The sequence below is a fragment of the Oncorhynchus masou genome, chromosome 18 (assembly GCF_036934945.1).
Source record: "Oncorhynchus masou masou isolate Uvic2021 chromosome 18, UVic_Omas_1.1, whole genome shotgun sequence".
NCBI classification, from domain to species: domain Eukaryota; kingdom Metazoa; phylum Chordata; class Actinopteri; order Salmoniformes; family Salmonidae; genus Oncorhynchus; species Oncorhynchus masou.
The window spans coordinates 79,949,640-79,972,889 of NC_088229.1; the positions used below are offsets into that span (position 1 = coordinate 79,949,640).

The 23,250-nt window shown below is 45.6% G+C and overlaps 1 protein-coding gene across 8 annotated transcripts in view; it reads right to left on the reverse strand.

Annotated features, from left to right (window-relative positions):
- Positions 1-23,250, reverse strand: part of LOC135505297 (uncharacterized) — a 117,118-nt gene that overhangs the window by 83,287 nt on the left and 10,581 nt on the right. For 6 of the 8 annotated variants that reach the window (XM_064924545.1, XM_064924546.1, XM_064924542.1 and 3 more), the window contains exon 2: positions 5,493-5,639. The exons of 1 other annotated variant lie outside the window; for it this stretch is intronic. In XM_064924545.1, the coding sequence (XP_064780617.1) occupies positions 5,493-5,639 (147 nt within the window). Of the gene's footprint in view, positions 1-5,320; positions 5,370-5,492; positions 5,640-23,250 lie in introns of those variants that run through there. One more of the 8 variants, XM_064924548.1, reaches the window with a different exon arrangement.

Here is a 23,250-nt window from a genome sequence, read left to right on the forward strand (position 1 = left end):
TAAAGTGATTATGCATAGATATGCATAGATACTAGATAATAAACAGCGAGTAGCAGCAGCATTAAAAAGGGGGGGAAGGTCAAGGCAAATAGACCAGATAGCCATTTGATGAGCAGTCTTAGGTGGTAGAAGAAGAAGAAGAAGTCTTTTGGACCTGGACTTTGCGCTCCGGTACCGCTTGACGTGCGCTAGCAGAGAAAACAGTCTATGACTAAGATGGCTGGAGTCTTAGACAATTTTTTAGGGCCTTCTTCTGACACTGCCTAGTATAGAGGTCTTGGATGACAAGAAGCTTGGCCCCAGTAATGTACTGGGCCTCTGTAGTTGTGGTCAAAAGCCGAGCAGCAGGTGGTGATGCAACCAGATGCAACCTGCTCTCGATGGTGCAGCTGTAGAACTTTTTGAGGATCTGGGTACCCATGCCAAATCTTTTCAGTTTCCTGACAGGGAATAGGCAATGTCATGCCCTCTTCACGACTGTCTTGGTGTGTTTGGACCATGATAGTTTGTTGGTGATGTATACACCAAGACACTTGTAGGATCTCAACCTGTTCCCCTACAGCCATATCGATGAGAATGGGGGCGTGCCTGGCCCTCCTTTTCCTGTAATCAACGATAATCTCCTTTGTCTTGATCACGTTGAGGGAGAGGTTGTTGTCCTGGCACCACACTTCTAGGTCTCTGACCTCCCTATAGGCTGTCTCATTGTTGTCTGTGATCAGGCCTACCACCATTGTCGTCAGCAAACTTAATGATGGTGTTGGAGTCGTGCTTGGCCACGCAGTCATGGGTAAACAGGGAGTAGAGGAGGGGACTAAGCATGAACCACTGAGGGGTCGCCGTGTTGAGGATCAACGTGGCAGATGTGTTGTTGCCTACCCTTTGGTCCTGGGTGTGGCCAGTCAGGAAGTCCAGGATCCAGTTGCAGAGGGAGGTGTTTAGTCCCAGGGTCCTTAGCTTAGTGATGAGCTTTGAGGGCACTATGGTGTTGAATGCTGAGCTGTAGTCAATGAACAGCATTCTCACATAGGTGTCCCTTTAGTCGAAGTGGGACAGGGCAGTGTGGAGTACAATAGAGATTACATCATCTGTGGATCTGTTGGGGATGTATGCAAATTGGAGTGGGTCTAGGGTTTCTGGGATGATGGTCTTGATGAGAGCCATGACCAGCCTTTCAAAGCACTTCATGGCTACAGACATGAGTGCTACGTGTCGTTGGTCATTTAGGCAGGTTACCTTGGTGTTCCTGGGCACAGGGACTATGGTGGTCTGCTTGAAACATGCTGGTATGACAGACTAAGACAGGGACAGATTTAAAATGTCAGTGAAGACCCTTGCCAGTTGGTCAGCTCATGCTCACAGTTGATGTCCTGGTAATTCAGCTGGCCCTGCGGCCTTATGAATTTTGACCTGTTGAAAGGTCATGCTCACATCGGCTACGTCGAGCGTGATCAGACAGGCGTCTGGAACAGCTGGCACTCTCATGCATGTTTCAGTGTTGCTTGCGAGCACAGAAGTTGTTTAGCTCATCTAGTAGGTTTGTGTCACTGGGCAGCTCGCAGCTGAGCTTCCCTTTGTAGTCCGTAATAGTTTGCAAGCCCTGACACATCCGACGAGCGTCGGAGCCGGTGTAGTAGGATTCAATCTTAGTCCTGTATTTCTTATAAGCGTTCAGGTTAGCGTCCCACTACTTGAAAGCTGCAGCTCTACCCATTAGCTCAGTGCGGATGTTGCCTATAATCCATGGCTTCTGGTCTTGGTATGTACGTACGGTCACTGTGGGGACAAAGTCATCAATGCACTTATTGATGAAGCTGGTGTCTGATGTGGTGCACTCCTCAATGCCATCGGATGAGTCCTGGAATATATTCAAATCTGTGTTAGCAAAACAGTCCTGTAGCTTAGCATCCACGTCATCTGACCACTTCCGTATTGAGCGAGTCCCTGCTTTAGTATTTGCTTTTAAGCTGGAATCAGGAGGATATAATTATGGTCAGATTCAGCAAATGGAGGTCAAGGGAAAGCTTTGTATCACTGTGTGTGGAATAAAGGTGGTCTAGAGTTTTTTTCCCCTCTTGTTGCACATGTAACATGCTGGCTTGACTAGGGCCCATAGGGACTAGGGTGCTTTTTGACCAGTGCCCATAAGGAATAGGGTGCCATTTGACCAGTGCCCATAGGGAATAGGGTGCTATTTGATCAGGGCCCATAGGGAATAGAGTGCTATTTGACCAGGGCCCATAGGGAATAAGGTGCCATTTGACCAAGGCCCATAGGGAATAGGGTGCCATTTGACCAGGGCCCATAGGGAATAGGGTGTAATTTGACCAAGACCCATATAGAATAGGGCGCAATTTGGGACACAGATCCTCTTTCTGAACTGCTGCCCTTCCTGGAGAGAACAGCGGCCTGAGTCAGGTGGCCAGACTCTAGGAACTGAAGAACACTACAGTTTGGTGTGAAATGTATCTGTCTGTAGCTGTCAGAAGCCCACCAACGGCACAGTAATCATATGAATCATATAAAGCATTATGTTTAACGTTCTGTTTCACTCTGATCGTAACACAAAGAGTCCATCTACACAGTGCTGTTATTATAGTGTCCCAGGACTAGGGAGGGAGATGGTGGTAAGAGATGGTGGTTAAACAGATGACAATGAAACCCAAATGACACCCTATTCCCTTTAACATGCACTACATTTGACTGGGGGTCAAAAGTAGTGCCATTTGGGAAGCACCCTATATTTCACCTTCACAACTCCAGTGAAACAGCTAGAGGTCTCTTGCAGACTTCTAAGGGGTACTTTGAGTGAAAGGCTCTAGTGAAGTGCTCTAACGAAGGGCTTGACCACAGAATGAAACAAAACATAATACTGTATCTCTTTGGGCTCGTCTACGACTTTCATGTCAACTAACCATCAAAACCTGAAATCACTTGGAAACCACAAAAGCGTATTTGCATAACATTAAAATATGATGTCATCTCTCCTCAAAGAGAGGAGTCTTTAAATGTAAGAGCTCCCTGGAGACGTGTAGTGACATAGGTATTGCTGTGCTCCACTAACCAGGCCTCTCCTCCGAACCAGGCCTCTCCTCCTAACCAGGCCTCTCCTCCTACCGGGCCTCTCCTAACCAGGCCTCTCCTCCTACCAGGCCTCTCCTCCTAACCAGGCCTCTGCTTCTCCCCATCCTAACCAGGCCTCTCCTCCTAACCAGGCCTCTCCTCCTAACCAGGCCTCTCCTCCTAACCAGGCCTCCCCTCCTAACCAGGCCTCCTCTGCTCCACTCCTAACCAGGCCTCCTCTGCTCTTCTCCTAACCAGGCCTCCCCTCCTAACCATGCCTCCTCTGCTCTTCTCCTAACCAGGCCTCCCCTCCTGACCAGGCCTCCCCTCCTAACCATGCCTCCTCTGCTCTTCTCCTAACCAGGCCTCCCCTCCTGACCAGGCCTCCCCTCCAAACCAGGCCTCTTCTGCTCTTCTCCTAACCATGTCTCCTCTGCTCTTCTCCTAACCAGGCCTCCCCTCCTGACCAGGCCTCCCCTCCAAACCAGGCCTCCTCTGCTCTTCTCCTAACCAGGCCTCCCCTCCTAACCATGCCTCCTCTGCTCTTCTCCTAACCAGGCCTCCCCTCCTGACCAGGCCTCCCCTCCTAACCAGGCCTCTTCTGCTCTTCTCCTAACCAGGCCTCCCCTCCTAACCATGCCTCTTCTGCTCTTCTCCTAACCAGGCCTCCCCTCCTAACCATGCCTCTTCTGCTCTTCTCCTAACCAGGCCTCCCCTCCTAACCAGGCCTCCTCTGCTCTTCTCCTAACCAGGCCTCCCCTCCTAACCAGGCCTCCTCTGCTCTTCTCCTAACCAGGCCTCCCCTCCTAACCAGGCCTCCTCTGCTCTTCTCCTAACCAGGCCTCCCCTCCTAACCAGGCCTCCTCTGCTCTTCTCCTAACCAGGCCTCCCCTCCTAACCAGGCCTCCTCTGCTCTTCTCCTAACCAGGCCTCCCCTCCTAACCAGGCCTCCTCTGCTCTTCTCCTAACCAGGCCTCCTCTGCACCCCTCCTCAACAGGCCTCCCCTCCTAACCAGGCCTCACCTTGTAACCAGGCCTCCTCTGCTCCCTTACTAACCAGGCCTCTGCTCATCTCCTCCATAGCATACAGACCATAATGACCTCGCACAGGAAGTTATGTTTCTTTGTTTCTTCCTGCTGCTTCCTGTTTTGACCTGATAATAAAAACAATGTCCTGTCGATCCAAATCTAGCTATGTTTTACACCCACAAAGCATGGGAAGCTGATATATGCAACTTTTCCAGATGGATTTCTGTAATTTATTAATCATTTGACCCCATCAAAGTTCTATAAGCCAAGGTCATTAAGGACCAATGTATCACTGGTAGCCTAGCAACCGAACAGGTCAGGTGGACAGGAAACAGATCTTATTGGCTAAAGTAACGATGACAATGTATCCAATAACCAATTATGCTGAACTGAAGCTTGTAATACCTATTCCTCTAGTTCCTCTCTACCATGGAAGTGAGTTGCAGAAAGCTGAGATTTTTTACAGAGCAGCCAAGAGACAGAAAGGCTTAAATAGACCCAGAAAGGCAGGCAGACAGGCAGCCTGCCACGAGACACACAGGCAGACTGCCACGAGAGACAGACCAGCTGCAGACTGCCTGGTTGGTTGGCTGGTTGTTCTGTACTGGGTTAGGGTTGTTCTGCCTGGTTGGCTGGCTGGTTGTTCTGTACTGGGTTAGGGTTGTTCTGCCTGGTTGGGTGGCTGGTTGTTCTGTTACTGGGTTAGTGTTGTTCTGCCTGGTTGGCTGGCTGGTTGTTGTGTACTGGGTTAGGGTTAGGGTTACTCTTCAGGAGGCATGAAGACACGGAGCCAGACAATGATGTCATCCACAAATAATTTCTTCCCTTTTGGCTGTTCCCCCACTCCTGCCCCTCCCATCACCCCTCTGCTTCTTCCTCCCATGGCCTCTCCCCTTCTCCCCCTCTCTACTCTTCTCCCAGACCTCCCCCTCCTCCTCGACTTCCCTCCTGCGCTTCATAGCTCATACTCGGGACAGAATCTAAATAACTCAACATTCTGTTCTGCTCTAAGGATTATGGGACAAGGTCTCCATTCCTTCTCCCTGACATGATGCTTGTTTTTCTGCCAACCCATTACTGCAGTGCTTGCTCAAGCTGATCAGGCATGTATTAACCAACATGAAAACACTAATCAAATCAATCTATTGACCATGTGTTATGAACTATAAACATTAGTTTGACTGTGGTTGCTGAGGGTACTGTCCCTTTAAGGATGATTGGTTCCTACCTGTAGTACTTCCTGGTTAAAGAGGCAGGTGATTGGTTTTTACCTGTAGTACTTCCTGGTTAAAGAGAAAGGTGATTGGTTCCTACCTGTCGTACTTCCTGGTTAAAGAGAAAGGTGATTGGTTCCTACCTGTAGTACTTCCTGGTTAAAGAGAAAGGTGATTGGTTCCTACCTGTAGTACTTCCTGGTTAAAGAGGGAAGTGCGTTGGGTGTAGCTGTCATTCTGGGGTACCACTACTGTCTCAGCATCTCTGTCTTTCCTTGGGGACCTTGCTCTGGGCCCCAACGTCTGTAGGAACCCAAACATGCTGCCATGGTCCTTTAAGGCAAAAAATAAAACATTTAATGGATCAAGAGGAGGCACAGTAACCCACTTCCGGAGCCTTAGCAGTGTGTTGGTGCATGGTTACTCCTCTCTGAGTGAAGCCTCACCACTGGTTCAAGCCATAACAGACATGAGCCAATCAGGCCCCCAGCATTCAACCATAATCACCTCACTTGAGGAGAATGTTAAACTGTCCACTTAAATAGTCACTGTAATTGCACATTTAAACATGTGTCAGACCAGACTGGCCCCCTTATGTCTGTAAACAAACCCTACTGCCCGCAATTTGAGCAGGATAAAGTAAACAGTACCTGCACTACTTTCTGAGCAGGATAAAGTAAACAGTACCTGCACTACTTTCTGAGCAGGATAAAGTGAACAGTACCTGCACTACATTCTGAGCAGGATAAAGTGAACAGTACCTGCACTACTTTCTCTAACACTGGCAGACTATATCTCCAAGTAATGCAGGCTTTTCACTATTTAGGAAACATTTAGGAGAACAGGGGTGGGTTGCACAAACATGGTTTAAATTAATTTAGGCTTAGAGCTAATATAGGTTTTGTACATCTAGGTTTATAATTAATCAGAGATGTGATGCACCACTTAATTTTAAATCTGGATTGGTAAATCTATGATTAACAGATTTAAACTGTGATTAGTGATATGTTACACCAATGTATGAGGTATTTTGTGAGGTGAAATGAAGTAGCTAGAGCTTCTTAGGCCTAGGCCCTTTTTTCTCCATTTCCACCTGAATGACTAACCCAGGGTAAACTGCCTGTTGCTCTGGCCCTGAAGCCAGGATATGCTTATAATTGGTACCATTGGAAAGAAAACGCTTTGCATTTTGTAGACATGTTAAAATAATGTAGGAGAATATAGCACAATATATATGGTAGGAGAATATCCAAAGAAAAACCACCCGAATTTTGTATATTTTGAGAGACAAACCTCTTAGAAATGCAAGAGAAAGGTCAACTTGTTAAATAGCTCCCTGGATGCCATTCCTATGGCTTCGACAGGGTGTCAGCAGTCTATGTTCAAGGTTTCAGGCTTGTAACTTCAAAAACTATTAAGAAATGAGGACACAGTCTTGGAAATCTGTGTTTTTTTGCACCATGCCGAAGTTGCGAAACCTGCTAAAATCGGTTTCATATTGAACATACTTCTTTCCGAAAGAAATAGTATAGTTTGATTACATTTTAGGGTGTCTGAGGAGTGAATAGAAATGTATTTTGACTTGTTGAAACAGTTTAGGGGTACATTTTCAGAATCCTTTCTCTGGAAGTTGAATGAGTGGGTTACTCAAATTGATGGTGCCAACTAAACAGACTTTTTGGGATATAAAAAATGTTTTTATCTAACAAAATGACACTACATATTATAGCTGGGACCCTTTGGATGACAAATCAGAAGAAGATTTTCAAAAAGTGTGTGAATATTTAATCTTTATATGTGAATGTATGAAACCTGTACCGGTGGGAAATTATTTTGATGTGGGGCGTTGTCCTCAAACAATTGCTGTAATAGCTACTGTAAATCACTGTCCAATTTACAGTAGCTATTATAGTGAAAGAATACCACTAAAAGTTATTAATAAACAAATTAGGCACATTTGGGCAGTCTTGATACAAAACTTTGAATAGAAATGCAATGATTCATTGGATCAGACTTAAACTTTGCACATACACTGCTTCTATCTAGTGGCCAATATCTAAATTGCACCGGTGCTGGAATAATACATTATGGCCTTTCTCCTGCATTTCAAAGATGATGGTACAAAAGTAATACCAAAAAAAGTTTTTTTCTTTGTATTATCCTTTACCAGATCTAATGTCTTATATTCTCCTACATTCCTTTCACATTTCCACAAACCTCAAAGTGTTTCCTTTTAAATTGTACCAAGAAAATGCAAATACTTGCTTCAGGGCTTTTGAGCTACAGGCAGTTAGATTTGGGTATGTCATTTTAGGCAAAAAAAAGAGGCCAATCCTTAATAGGATTGAATATTATTTGTCCATTTGTTATTTGCTCGCTAGCCACCTGATAATGGCATGTAAAACAACTTTACATTTCTCAACTTATGAAAGAAACCTCTTGTCACAGCTGATGGAGGAATTTAGTAAAATACTGAGCTGATGGAGGAATTTAATAATGTACTGAGCTGATGGAGGAATTTAGTAAAATAATGAGCTGATGGAGGAATTTAGTAACGTCCTGAGCTGATGGAGGAATTTAGTAACGTACTGAGCTGATGGAGGAATTTCGTAAAATACTGAGCTGATGGAGGATGTTAGTAAAGTACTGAGCTGATGGAGGAATTTAGTTACATACTGACCTGAGGGAGGAATTTCGTAACATACTGAGTTGATGGAGGAATTTAGTAAAATACTGAGCTGATGGAGAAATGTTGTTACATAGTGAGCTGATGGAGGAATTTAGTAACGTACTGAGCAAAAACAGTAGTTTCAGAAAAACAGCACTTCCTGGATGGATTTTCCTCAGGTTTTCACCTGCCATATCAGTTATGTTATACTCACAGACATTATTTTGACAGTTTATGCCAATTATATGCATATTCTAGCTTCTGGGCCTGAGAAGTTGGCAGTTTACTTTGGGCACGTTTTTCATCCAAACATCAAAATACTGCCCCCGAGCCTAAAGAGGTTCTATGATGAATGGATGATTCCCCAGCAGTTTGCCCCTCTCCTTAACCCCTATGAGGACTAGATGACGAGATGATTCACAGCTGTTTGCCCCTCTCCTTAACCTCTATGATGACTAGATGACTAGATGATTCCCAGCTGTTTGCCTCTCTCCTTAACCACTATGATGACTAGATGATTAGATGATTCCCAGCTGTTTGCCTCTCTACTTAACCTCTATGATGACTAGATGGTTCCCAGCAGCTGTTTACCCCTCTCCTTAACCTCTATGATGACTAGATGATTCCCAGCTGTTTACCCCTCTCCTTAACCTCTATGATGACCTGATGATTAGATGATTCCCAGCTGTTTAACCATCTCCTTAACCTCTATGATGACTAAATGATTAGATGATTCCCAGCTGTTTGCCCCTCTCCTTAACCTCTATGATGACCTGATGATTCCCAGCTGTTTACCCATCTCCTTAACTTCTATGATGACTAAATGATTAGATGATTCCCAGCTGTTTGCCCCTCTCCTTAACCTCTATGATGACTAGATGATTCCCAGCTGCAAAAAATGCAGAACTAAGAACAGACACAGCCCTTGGTTCACTCCAGACCTGACTGCCCTCGACCAGCACAAAAACATCCTGTGGCGGACTGCAATAGCATCGAATAGTCCCCGCGATATGCAACTGTTCAGGGAAGTCAGGAACCAATACATGCAGTCAGTCAGAAAAGCTAAGGCCAGCTTCTTCAGGCAGAAGTTTGCATCCTGTAGCTCCAACTCCAAAAAGTTCTGGGATACTGTGAAGTCCTTGGAGAACAAGAGCACCTCCTCCCAGCTGCCCACTGCACTGAGGCTAGAGAACACGGTCACCACCGATAAATCCATGATTATCGAAAACTTCAACAAGCATTTCTCAACGGCTGGCCATGCCTTCCGCCTGGCTACTCCAACCTCTGCCAACAGCTCCGCCCCCCCGCAGCTCCTCGCCCAAGCCCTTCCAGGTTCTCCTTTACCCAAATCCAGATAGCAGATGTTCTGAAAGAGCTGCAAAACCTGGACCCGTACAAATCAGCTGGGCTTGACAATCTGGACCCTCTATTTCTGAAACTATACGCCGCCATTGTCGCAACCCCTATTACCAGCCTGTTCAACCTCTCTTTCATATCGTCTGAGATCCCCAAGGATTGGAAAGCAGCCGCAGTCATCCCCCTCTTCAAAGGGGGAGACACCCTGGACCCAAACTGTTACAGACCTATATCCATCCTGCCCTGCCTATCTAAGGTCTTCGAAAGCCAAGTCAACAAACAGGTCACTGACCATCTCGAATCCCACCGTACCTTCTCCGCTGTGCAATCTGGTTTCCGAGCTGGTCACGGGTGCACCTTAGCCACACTCAAGGTACTAAACGATATCATAACCGCCATCGATAAAAGACAGTACTGTGCAGCCGTCTTCATCGACCTTGCCAAGGCTTTCGACTCTGTCAATCACCATATTCTTATCGGCAGACTCAGTAGCCTCGGTTTTTCGGATGACTGCCTTGCCTGGTTCACCAATTATTTTGTAGACAGAGTTCAGTGTGTTAAATCGGAGGGCACGCTGTCCGGTCCTCTGGCAGTCTCTATGGGGGTGCCACAGGGTTCAATTCTCGGGCCGACTCTTTTCTCTGTATATATCAATGATGTTGCTCTTGCTGCGGGTGATTCCCTGATCCACCTCTACGCAGACGACACCATTCTATATACTTCCGGCCCGTCCTTGGACACTGTGCTATCTAACCTCCAAACGAGCTTCAATGCCATACAACACTCCTTCCTTGGCCTCCAACTGCTCTTAAACGCTAGTAAAACCAAATGCATGCTTTTCAACCGATCGCTGCCTGCACCCGCATGCCCGACGAGCATCATCACCCTGGATGGTTCCGACCTTGAATATGTGGACATCTATAAGTACCTAGGTGTCTGGCTAGACTGTAAACTCTCCTTCCAAACCCATATCAAACATCTCCAATCGAAAATCAAATCAAGAGTCGGCTTTCTATTCCGCAACAAAGCCTCCTTCACTCACGCCGCCAAACTTACCCTAGTAAAACTGACTATCCTACCGATCCTCAACTTCGGCGATGTCATCTACAAAATTGCTTCCAACACTCTACTCAGCAAACTGGATGCAGTTTACCACAGTGCCATCCGTTTTGTCACTAAAGCACCTTCTACCACCCACCACTGCGACTTTTATGCTCTAGTGGGCTGGCCCTTGCTACATATTTGTCGCCAGACCCACTGGCTCCAGGTCATCTACAAGTCCATGCTAGGTAAAGCTCCGCCTTATCTCAGTTCACTGGTCACGATGGCAACACCCATCCGTAGCACGCGCTCCAGCAGGTGTATCTCACTGATCATCCCTAAAGCCAACACCTCATTTGGCCGCCTTTCGTTCCAGTACTCTGCTGCCTGTGACTGGAACGAATTGCAAAAATCCCTGAAGTTGGAGACTTTTATCTCCCTCACCAACTTCAAACATCTGCTATCTGAGCAGCTAACCGATCGCTGCAGCTGTACATAGTCTACTGGTAAATAGCCCACCCATTTTCACCTACCTCATCCCCATACTGTTTTTATTTATTTACTTTTCTGCTCTTTTGCACACCAATATCTCTACCTGTACATAACCATCTGATCATTTATCACTCCAGTGTTAATCTGCAAAATTGTAATTATTCGCCTACCTCCTCATGCCTTTTGCACACAATGTATGCAATGTAGACTCCTTTTTTTTCTACTGTGTTATTGACTTGTTAATTGTTTACTCCATGTGTAACTCTGTGTTGTCTGTTCACACTGCTATGCTTTATCTTGGCCAGGTCGCAGTTGCAAATGAGAACTTGTTCTCAACTAGCCTACCTGGTTAAATAAAGGTGAAATAAAAATAAATAAAAAATAAATAGGCAAGATACAGTAGATGGTATCGAGTACAGTATATACATATGAGATGAGTATGTAAACAAAGTGGCATAGTTAAAGTGGCTAGTGATACATGTATTACATAAGGATGCAGTAGATGATAGAGTACAGTATATACGTATACATATGAGATGAATAATGTAGGGTATGTAAACATTATATTAGGTAGCATTGTTTAAAGTGGCTAGTGATATATTTTACATCCTTTCCCATCAATACCCATTATTGAAGTGGCTGGAGTTGAGTCAGTGTGTTGGCAACAGCCACTCAATGTTAGTGGTTGCTGTTTAACAGTCTGATGGCCTTGAGATAGAAGCTGTTTTTCAGTCTCTCGGTCCCAGCTTTGATGCACCTGTACTGACCTCGCCTTCTGGATGATAGCGGGGTGAACAGGCAGTGGCTCGGGTGGGTGTTGTCCTTGATGATCTTTGTGGCCTTCCTGTAACATCGGGTGGTGTAGGTGTCCTGGAGGGCAGGTAGTTTGCCCCCGGTGATACGTTGTGCAGACCTCACTACCCTCTGGAGAGCCTTACGGTTGTGGGCGGAGCAGTTGCCGTACCAGGCGGTGATACAGCCCGCCAGGATGCTCTCGATTGTGCATCTGTAGAAGTTTGTGAGTGCTTTTGGTGACAAGCCGAATTTCTTCGGCCTCCTGAGTTTGAAGAGGCGCTGCTGCGCCTTCTTCACGATGCTGTCTGTGTGAGTGGACCAATTCAGTTTGTCTGTGATGTGTATGCCGAGGAACTTAATACTTACTACCCTCTCCACTACTGTTCCGTCGATGTGGATAGGGGGGTGTTCCCTCTGCTGTTTCCTGAAGTCCACAATCATCTCCTTAGTTTTGTTGACGTTGAGTGTGAGGTTATTGTCCTGACACCACACTCCGAGGGCCCTCACCTCCTCCCTGTAGGCCGTCTCGTCGTTGTTGGTAATCAAGCCCTACCACTGTTGTGTCGTCCGCAAACTTGATGATTGATTTGGACGCGTGCGTTGCCGCGCAGTCGTGGGTGAACAGGGAGTACAGGACAGGGCTCAGAACGCACCCTTGTGGGGCCCCAGTGTTGAGGATCAGCGGGGTGGAGATGTTGTTGCCTACCCTCACCACCTGGGGGAAGCCCTTCAGGAAGTCCAGTACCCAGTTGCACAGGGCGGGGTCGAGACCCAGGGTCTCGAGCTTGATGATGAGCTTGGAGGGTACTATGGTGTTAAATGTTGTAGTCGATGAACAGCATTCTCACATAGGTATTCCTCTTGTCCAGATGGGTTAGGGCAGTGTGCAGTGTGGTTGAGATTGCATCGTCTGTGGACCTATTTGGGCGGTAAGCAAATTGGAGTGGGTCTAGGGTGTCAGGTATGGTGGAGGTGATATGGTCCTTGACTAGTCTCTCAAAGCACTTCATGATGACGTAAGTGAGTGCTACGGGGCGGTAGTCGTTTAGCTCAGTTACCTTAGCTTTCTTGGGAACAGGAACAATGGTGGCCCTCTTGAAGCATGTGGGAACAGCAGACTGGTATAGGAATTGATTGAATATGTCCGTAAACACACCAGCCAGCTGGTCTGCGCATGCTCTGAGGGCGCGGCTGGGGATGCCGTCTGGGCCTGCAGCCTTGCGAGGGTTAACACGTTTAAATGTTTTACTCACCTCGGCTGCAGTGAAGGAGAGACCGCATGTTTCCGTTGCAGGCCGTATCAGTGGCACTGTATTGTCCTCAAAGCGGGCAAAAAAGTGATTTAGTCTGCCTGGGAGAAAGACATCCTGGTCCGTGACTGAGCTGGATTTATTCTTATAGTCCGTGATTGACTGTAGACCCAGCCACATACCTCTTGTGTCTGAGCCGTTGAATTGAGATTCTACTTTGTCTCTATACTGACGCTTAGCTTGTTTGATAGCATTATGGAGGGAATAGCTGCACTGTTTGTATTCAGTCATATTACCAGACACCTTGCCCTGATTAAAAGCAGTGGTTCGCGCTTTCAGTTTCACGCGAATGCTGCCATCAATCCACGGTTTCTGGTTAGGGAATGTTTTAATCGTTGCTATGGGAACGACATCTTCAACGCACGTTCTAATGAACTCGCACACCGAATCAGCGTATTCGTCAATGTTGTTGCCTGACGCAATATGAAACATGTCCCAGTCCACGTGATGGAAGCAGTCTTGGAGTGTGGAATCAGCTTGGTCGGACCAGCATTGGACAGACCTCAGCATGGGAGCTTCTTGTTTCAGTTTCTGTCTGTAGGCAGGGATCAGCAAAATGGAGTCGTGGCCAGCTTTTCCGAAAGGGGGGCGGTGCAGGGCCTTATATGCGTCGCGGAAGTTAGAATAACAGTGATCCAAGGTTTTGCCAGCCCTGGTGGCGCAATCGATATGCTGATACATTTTAGGGAGTCTTGTTTTCAGATTAGCCTTGTTAAAATCCCCAGCTACAATGAATGCAGCCTCAGGATGTATGGATTCCAGTTTGCAAAGAGTAAAATAAAGTTCGTTCAGAGCCATCGATGTGTCTGCTTGGGGGGGAATATATACGGCTGTGATTATAATCTAAGAGAATTCTCTTGGTAGATAATGCGGTCTGCATTTGATTGTGAGGAATTCTAAATCAGGTGAACAGAAGGATTTGAGTTCCTGTATTTTTCTGTGAGCAGACCACGTCTCGTTAGCCATAAGGCATACGCCCCCGCCCCTCTTCTTACCAGAAAGGTGTTTGTTTCTGTCGGCGCGATGCGTGGAGAAACCCGCTGGCTGCACCGCCACCGAGAGCGTCTCTCCAATGAGCCATGTTTCCGTGAAGCAAAGAACGTTACAGTCTCTGATGTCCCTCTGGAATACTACCCTTGCTCGGATTTCATCAACCTTGTTGTCAAGAGACTGGACATTGGCGAGAAGAATTCTAGGAAGTGGGGCACGATGTGCCCGTCTACGTAGTCTGACCAGAAGACCGCCTCGTTTCCCTCTTTTACGAAGTTGTTTTTTTGGGTCGCCGGCTGGGATCCATTCTGTTGTCCTGGTTGAAAGGCAGAACACAGGATCCGCTTCGCGAAAGTCATATTCTTGGTTGTACTGATGGTGAGTTGACGCTGATCTTATGTTCAGTAGTTCTTCTCGACTGTATGTAATGAAACCTAAGATGACCTGGGGTACCAGGTCCTGGGGTACCTGGGGTACCAGAAATAACACGTAAAAAATACAAAAAACTGCATAGTTTCCTAGGAACACGAAGCGAGGCGGCCATCTCTGTCGGCGCCGGAAGTTGTTCTCTATGAGGTCTATGAGGTCTTGTTCTCTATGAGGTCTATGAGGTCTCTTGTCAGGTTATGAGAGGTTTTGTATTCTCTATGAGGTCTCTTGTCAGGATATGAGAGGTGGTGTATTCTCTCTCTATGAGGTCTCTTGTCAGAATATGCATATCCTTGGTTCTGTGCCTGAGCTACAGGTTGTTAGATTTGGGTACGTCTTCAGGTGGAAATTGCACAAAGTAGGGGGAGCTCTAAGAGGTTTTAATGTGAGTCTGGAAGGAGAGTATTTTTTAGTTATCCACATATTCTAAGTCAGAGCCGTCCAGAGTAGTGATCCTGGACGGGCAGGCAGGTGCGGGCAGTGATCGGTTGAAGAGCATGCATTTATTTTTACTTGGATTTAAGAGCAGTTGGAGGTCGTGGAAGGAGAGTTGTATGGCATTGAAGCTCTTCTGGAGGTTAGTTAACACAGTGTCCAACGAAGGGCCCGAAGTATAAAGAAGTGTGTCTTCTGCATAGAGGTGGATCAGAGAGTCACCAGCAGCAAGAGTGACATCATTGATGTATACAGAGAAGAGAGTCGGCCCGAGATTGAACCCTGTGGCACCCCATAGAGACTTCCAGAGGTCCGGACAACAGGCCCTCCGATTTGACACACTGAACTCTATCAGAGAAGTAGTTGGTAAACCAGGCGAGGCAATCATTTGAGAAACCAAGGCTGTTGAGTCTGCCAATAAGAATGTGGTGATTGACATAGACAAAAGCCTTGGTCAGGTCGATGAATACGGCTCCACAGTAATGTCTCTTATCGATGGTGGTTATGATATCATTTAGGACCTTGAGCGTGGCTGAGGTGCACCCATGACCAACTCTGAAACCAGATTGCATAGCGGAGAAGGTATAGTGGGATTTGAAATGCTCGGTAATCTGTTTGTTATCTTGACTACCGAAGACCTTAGAAAGGTAGGGTAGGATAGATATAGGTCTGTAGCAGTTTTGGTCTGTAGTGTCTCACCCTTTAAAGAGGGGGATGACCGCTGCAGCTATCCAATCTTTGGCAATCTCAGACAATACAAAAGAGAGGTTGAACAGGCTAGTGATATGGGTTGCATCAATTTCGGCAGATCATTTTAGAAAGAGAGGGCCCAGATTGTCTGACTGATTTGTAGGGGTCTGACTGATTTGTAGGGGTCCAGATTTTGCTGTTGGAGTTGCAGGGCTGTTGACCGGGGTAGGGGTAGAGGTAGCCAGGTGGAAAGCATAGCCAGCCGTAGAAAAATGCTAATTGAAATTCTTAATTATAGTGGATTTATCGGTGGTGACAGTGTTTCCTGGCCTCAGTGCAGTGGGCAGCTGGGAGGAGGTGCTCTTATTCTTCATGGAGTTTACAGTGTGCCTGAACATTTTTGAGTTTGTGCGTTCCTAACTGCCTGTGTATATTGGTTCCTAACCTCCCTGAAAAGTTGCGTATCACGGGGGCTATTCGATGCTAATGCAGAATGCCACAGGATGGTTTTGTGCTGGTCAAGGGCAGTCAGGTCTGGAGAGAACCAAGGGCTATATCAGTTCCTGGCTCTACATTTTTTGAAAGGGGCATGCTTATTTAGGATGGTGAGGAAGGCACTTTTAAAGATTGACCAGGCATCCTCTACTGATGGGATGAGGTCAATATCCTTCCAGGATACCCGGGCCAGGTCGATTAGAAAGGCCTGCTCGCTGAAGTGTTCTAGGGAGCGTTTGACAGTGAGGAGGGGTGGTCATTTGACCGTGAACCTATTACGGATGCAGGCGACCAGGCAGTGATCGCTGAGATCTTGGTTGAAAACAGCAGATGTGTATTTGGAGGGCAAGTTGGTTAGGATGATACCTATGAGGGTGCCCGTGTTTACAGATTTGAGTTGTACCTGGTGGTTTCATTGATAATTTGTGTGAGATTGAAGGCATCAAGCTTAGATTGTTGGATGTCCGGGGTGTTAAGCATGTTCCAGTTTAGGTCACCTAGCAGCACGAGCTCTGAAGATAGATGTGGGGCAATCAGTTCACATATGGTGTCCAGAGCACAGCTGGGGGCAGAGGGAGGACTATTACAAGCGGCAACAGTGAGTGACTTGTTTCTGGAAAGGTGTATTTTTAAAAGTAGAAGTTTGAATTGTTTGGGTACAGACCTGGATAGTAAGACAGAACTCTGCAGGCTATCTCTGCAGTAGATTTCAACTCCGCCCCCTTTGGCAGTTCTATCTTGTCGGAAAATGTTAAAATGAAATTTCAGAGTTTTTGGTAGTCTTCCTGAGCCAGGATTCAGACACGGCTAGGACATCCGGTTTGGCAGAGTGTGCTAGGGAGTGAATAAAACAAACTTAGGAAGGAGGCTTCTAATGTTAACATGCATGAAACCAAGGCTTTTACGGTTACAGAAGTCAACAAATGAGAGCGACTGGAAAGTAGGAGTGGAGCTAGGCACTGCAGGGCCTGGATTAACCTCTACATCACCAGAGGAACAGAGGAGGAATAGGATAAGGGTACGGCTAAAGTTTAAAAGGACTGGTCGCCTAGTTTGTTCAAAAGAGAGAGTAAAAGTAGCAGGGTTCTGGGTGCGGTAGAATAGATTCAAGGCATAATGTACAGACAAAGGTATGGTAGGATGTGAATACAGTGGAGGGAAACCTAGGCATTGAGTAATGATAAGAGATATATTGTCTCTAGGGATATCATTTAAAACAGGTGATGTCACCAAATGTGTTGGAGGTGAAATTGAAGTGTTCACTAAGGTGTATTCAGCAGGGCTAGAGGCTCTACAGTGAAATAAGGCAATAAATACTAACCAAAACAGCAATGGACAAGGCATATTGACGTTAGGGAGAGGCGTGCGTAGCCGAGTAATCATGGGAGTCCAGTGAGTGGCTTCAGGCAGTTAGAGGGCCGGGGCTAGCAGCTAGCAGAAGGGCCTTAGAAGGATGTTGCGACGGAAGAAAGTCCGTTGTGGTCCCCCCCGTGCTGAATATGTCGGCAGACGGATCAGCAGGGCTCCTTGGGGTAAACCAAGCCATTTGGCAAAACAGGTAGAGTGGCTGAAGAATTTTGTCCAATGGGCCTCTTAAGCTAACAGTCCTGTGTTCTCTAGACATCTAACGTTAGCGGGCCATGGCTAGAATTGCCACGGAGCTAGTTTGAGTACCCCCTCGAGCAGATTTCGTCGGTGGTCCAGTCGTGAAGGCTCGGCGGGGTTCTGTGCCAAATACTGGCAGTAGGTGGGGGTCTGGGCCAGTTCTCAAAAAGGTGTTATAGCCCAGGAGTTGCTGTTGGGCTTCTTCTGCTAACCGGGATATGGGCCTAGCATGGGCTAGCTCCATGCTAATTGGTGCTAGCTTCGGGACAGGGACGTGACGGTAAACCAGGAATAGTCACTCGGATTGCAGCTAGCAAGCTGTGATGGTCCAGGTGAAAAGGTTCAGAGCTTGCGGTAGGAATCTGGGGACATGGAGAGAAATAGGTCCGGTGTGCTCTGTTTTGAATTGCATTGTACAAACTAGCGAGAGCTTTCCAAGCTAAAGGTTAGCTGATGACCGCTAGCAGCGTTTAGCTGACTATTAGCTAGTTAGCCAGTTAGCTGTTGGGGAATATCGGTTCGGAGGTGGATAAGAATAATTTAGAAGAGACAGATCCACACCACATTGGGTGAGACGGGTTGCAGGAGAGTATTTTGATGTTAAGGTTTAAAAATATATAAAAGATAGGCAATGAAAAAATATATAAAAAGATGTATACAAGATGAAGTACAAAGATGTCTGACTGCTATGCCATCTTGGAGCCATCTTTGACTACAATCCTCCAGACGGTTGACTTGTGGAGGCCAAACTGGACACTCTGAACACAATCCGGCAGACGGTTGACTTGTGGAGGCCAAACTGGACACTCTGAACACAATCCGGCAGACGGTTGACTTGTGGAGGCCAAACTAGACACTCTGAACACAATTCGGCTGACGGTTGACTTGTGGAGGCCAAACTGGACACTCTGAACACAATCCGGCAGACGGTTGACTTGTGGAGGCCAAACTGGACACTCTGAACACAATCCGGCAGACGGTTGACTTGTGGAGGCCAAACTGGACACTCTGAACACAATCCGGCAGACGGTTGACTTGTGGAGGCCAAAAAGGTCCCTTTCCACCATCTGGAAACATCCAGTTACATAGAACTGTAGGGCCACAAGAAGCTGAAGTAGTGGGGGTACAGCCTCAATCCTATCACTCCCATACTTCATGGTTGGTCCAACCTTTCTTTTCAGTTGCATTACAGAGTCCTTGGAGAAGTGGTATCTCCTTGAAAACTCATAATTATCATGAAACTCAGGATTCAACCTGTCTCCTATTGTTCTTTGAGGAACTCTGTTGTTCTGATCTCTCCACAGTAGATATCCTGTCATTTTATCAGTTCAACCACATCAAGTGGCAGTTTAGAATTCATCTTCAATCTCAGTTTATATTACTTTTTCATTACTATTTAGCAACAGCCTTAAATGGATCTAGGTTTAAAGTGAAAACCAAATTTACATTGGAATAAAGGTTTCAGTTTAACTAGGATTAATTTAAAACTATGTTTAAAATTTGGTGCAACAAGATGAATAGATTAACCTTGATTTAACCCAGTTTAAGAGTTCATCCATGCAGGTGCAACCCATCCTGGGAAATTCAGATCTTTAGATGTCTGTTCTGCTAGTGTCAGACAGAAAACATAGACAACTCTCCTATCCCCCTTTCTGTGTCTTGTTCTTCGCTGACGTCTTCCCTTACATTTACATTTAAGTCATTTAGCAGACGCTCTTATCCAGAGCGACTTACAAATTGGTGAATTCACCTTCTGACATCCAGTGGAACAGCCACTTTACAATAGTGCATCTAAATCATTTAAGGGGGGGGGGGGTGAGAAGGATTACTTATCCTATCCTAGGTATTCCAGATCTTGTTTTCCAGATCTCTGTGTGTAGCTATGTATAGCAGGATCACTCATAGAAGTTAATCACTCAAGGCGGGGCAGAGTACAGTACACCAATTCATATCCGTTTTAGCCCGAAATACAAATACTTACGATATTTTATGTAACTACGGTAGTTAAAAATCCTTCCCACCGAGGTGGTCTTACCACAGAGGCGATGACAAGAATTGTAAACCACATTAACCCCACAGCTCAATAAAGACTTCACCAGCCGTTTCCCTGGTTGTGTCCCACTAACCCCACAGCTCAATAAAGACTTCACCAGCCGTTTCCCTGGTTGTGTCCCACTAACCCCACAGCTCAATAAAGATTTCACTATCCGTTTCCCTGGTAAAATGGAACAATATTCTATATATACAGCGCAGCACTTTTGACTCAAGGAGAATAGGGTTCCATTTGGGACGTAACCTCTGTGTAACTCTCTAAGACTTGACCCTATGACTTCCCTTCCTCCTTTTCCCCAGGCCAATTACCATGTATGGTTGGACTGAACAACTGAGTCACTGTGGGAATGGAGCGTGACAAGAGAAAGCGCTACACACTATTTTGGGCCATTTTCAATAAGATCCTAACCAGTTGTAAACAGCCAGTTTCACTTCACATATCAGAATGGTGAATGTGGCGTATTAATGAAGAAAGAATACACATCCATAGTTCTACTGGTCAAACCCAGTATTACAGTCTGAGTTAGACCTGTTGCATGGAAATATGATCTGTCCTGGACCTGAGTGTTGTTGAGACACTTCTGCTCAGCACTGGACTCTGGTCTCAGCAGCAACTGTGGAGATGAACACTGGATTAAATACTCTAACAACTAATGATGTAACTTCACCATCAACAACCATGTTCTACTAGCCTGTTCCCAGATCTGTTCTCTACCAACAACCACGTTCTACTAGCCTGTTCCCAGATCTGTTGTCCACCAACAACCATGTCCTACTAGCCTGTTCCCAGATCTGTTCTCTACCAACAACCACGTTCTACTAGCCTGTTCCCAGATCTGTTGTCCACCAACAACCATGTCCTACTAGCTTGTTCCCAGATCTGTTCTCTACCAACAACCATGTTCTACTAGCCTGTTCCCAGATCTGTTCTCTACCAACAACCATGTTCTACTAGCCTGTTCCCAGATCTGTTCTTTACCAACAACCATGTTCTACTAGCTTGTTCCCAGATCTGTTCTCTACCAACAACCAGGTTCTACTAGCTTGTTCCCAGATCTGTTCTCTACTAACAACCATGTTCTACTAGCGTGTTCCCAGATCTGTTCTCTACCAACAACCATGTTCTACTAGCTTGCTCCCAGATCGGTTCTCTACCAACAACCATGTTCTACTAGCCCGTTCCCAGATCTGTTGTCTACCAACAACCATGTTCTACTAGCCTGTTCCCAGAACTGTTCTCTACCAGCAACCATGTTCTACTAGCCTGGTCCCAGATCTGTTGTCTACCAACAACCATGTTCTACTAGCCTGTTCCCAGATTGGTTCTCTACCAACAACCATGTTCTACTAGCCTGTTCCCAGATCTGTTCTCTATCAACAAGCATGTTCTACTAGCCTGGTCCCAGATCTGTTCTCTACCAACTCCATTGCGTATTGTCTCTTAATTTATCATTTGTATTTTTTTAAGTGAAGTAATTTGAACACTGCTGCTACCTCATTCTCCAACCAAGATGCATGAACTGAGCAAATAATGACATTTATGTTTCGTGTCTGGTTCTCTGGCTGTTGTTAGCCTACAGTATCGTGAGCAACGCTGCATAATTTCACCTCACCTGTGAGACTAAAGAGGAAATTCAGCAACTCTCAGAGGTGGGTGGACATGATATCCACTGTCGGATATCATATCAAGTTGGAAGATGACAAAGTGCTTCTTTACAGTGGCGTGTATTCTTCCCCAAATATTTAACAAATAATAACTTGTCTTTCGCCTTTGTGTTTTCATAGTTTTCTGTCAATTTGCAAGTGGCTGAATCTCAGTGGAGAAATCACTGGATGGAAACAGTATGTGTTGTCCATATATCTGATGCTGTCTGAACCAAAAGACCTGTTGCCGCCATATAGTTTGATTGATTGATGCCAGCAAGCATTTGGCCTCCCTTGATGAAAAATAATTTGCCAATCAGCGTTGAGCTGAGCTCAACTGTTGGTTGTCCTGGCGCAGCAAAACTCCACCCAAGGGAGGCCAGTTTGGATTTTGGCTTCACACCAATCAAATCACATCCTAAGCAAAGCATCTCTAAGCATCATTGTCAGAAAAACACATGTTTCTGGTCTGCTTGTTTTGATGTCCTGCAGTAGCAAGCTTGCTACATCGGCCCCTTTCCTAAGACATGGACAGAGACGTGGATTTGTACTTGTGGTGTTGACTTATTCATTGGCCTGTACAGATAATTATGATGGAGATTCAGATCTAACAATAAATTCATATATTGTGCCAGTGGGCTGAGATGATTGAAGTTCAATACGCAGCCCAAATGTAGCCTAGTAGGTTCACGTTAGCTAACTTAGCTGCTTCACTGTTGTCGATGCCAGGAAGTTAGTCTAGCAACTATTTTAGCTAGGTAGCCTATGAAAACAAAAACTAAAAGTGTACAGAGCCATAGACCATTTTGCCAACATGAAAGAGAGGAGGATGGCATCAGCGTTCAACTAGTCTACAAGCAGGGTTTTTACACACAACACACACACACAGACAGACAGTAATCAGTACCATGGACAGCCAGATAACATTTAACAAAATTGATTGGACTAAATTGTTTTTGGTCAATTGAAATGTGTTTTTAGTGTCTAATACTAAGTATATATAGAATTGTTGATTTGATGATGTTTAAATATTTGGAATAGCGGAGGCAGGGCTCCTGTTGTCTTTGTTCTGACTTGCGGTAACTCTGTGGTTCTTAATCACTAGTTGTTTAGTAAACTGTTGAAAACATGAACTTGCTTGACCATGCTGCAGGAGATACAACTGCTTGTTAGATGCAATATGCTTTGTGGACTTCACAGGACAGATGTTGCTGTCCGGTTTTGTAATGAAATAAATGTATTGTTGAATTTCTTCTGCCACTGTGTGACTGTGTGTCTTTTTTTGTCTCTGTCTTATTGTCTATCACGGTGGTGTATGAACCAATGGCTTTTAGAGCAAACTACACAATTATCACAACATAGGGTGAAATATGGCTTGGCTTGTCTTCCTCAGTGATTTTACCCACGCACCACTACTGCTTCCTGATTATTTAATAACGTAAAACCAACTCGTTTCGACCGTTACACTTCCTCTGGGGCGTATTCATTACGGAAACAGTTGACCATTTATGAGCACGTGGAAGCAAACAAAGCAAAATGACAGTTTCTAATGGACAAATTCAGGTCCCTCCCCATCTTGTTCCGTTTGCTCTGTTTGCTTCAATTTGGTTCTTAAGCGTTTTTCATTGCCAGACGTAATGAATACAACCCAAGGATACTTTTTTTGGTTTATAGGTGGAACAATGAAGGAGGCTTTTCTACATTTCAAACTTGCCTACTATTGGTCCGATTTTTTAAACTAATTTACCAATCACATTAGGTTGTGTGACAAATTCCACTGATGATTGGTCCCTCAACAAATACGAGGTCATTTTCCGGTGGTAGAAAAGTATCCAGTTGTCATACTGTAGTAATGCTGTACATCAAAGTCCTTTTAAACCAGACAGCACAATTATTTTCATAATTATTTACAAACAGCCAGGGGAACACTGTCAGATATCAT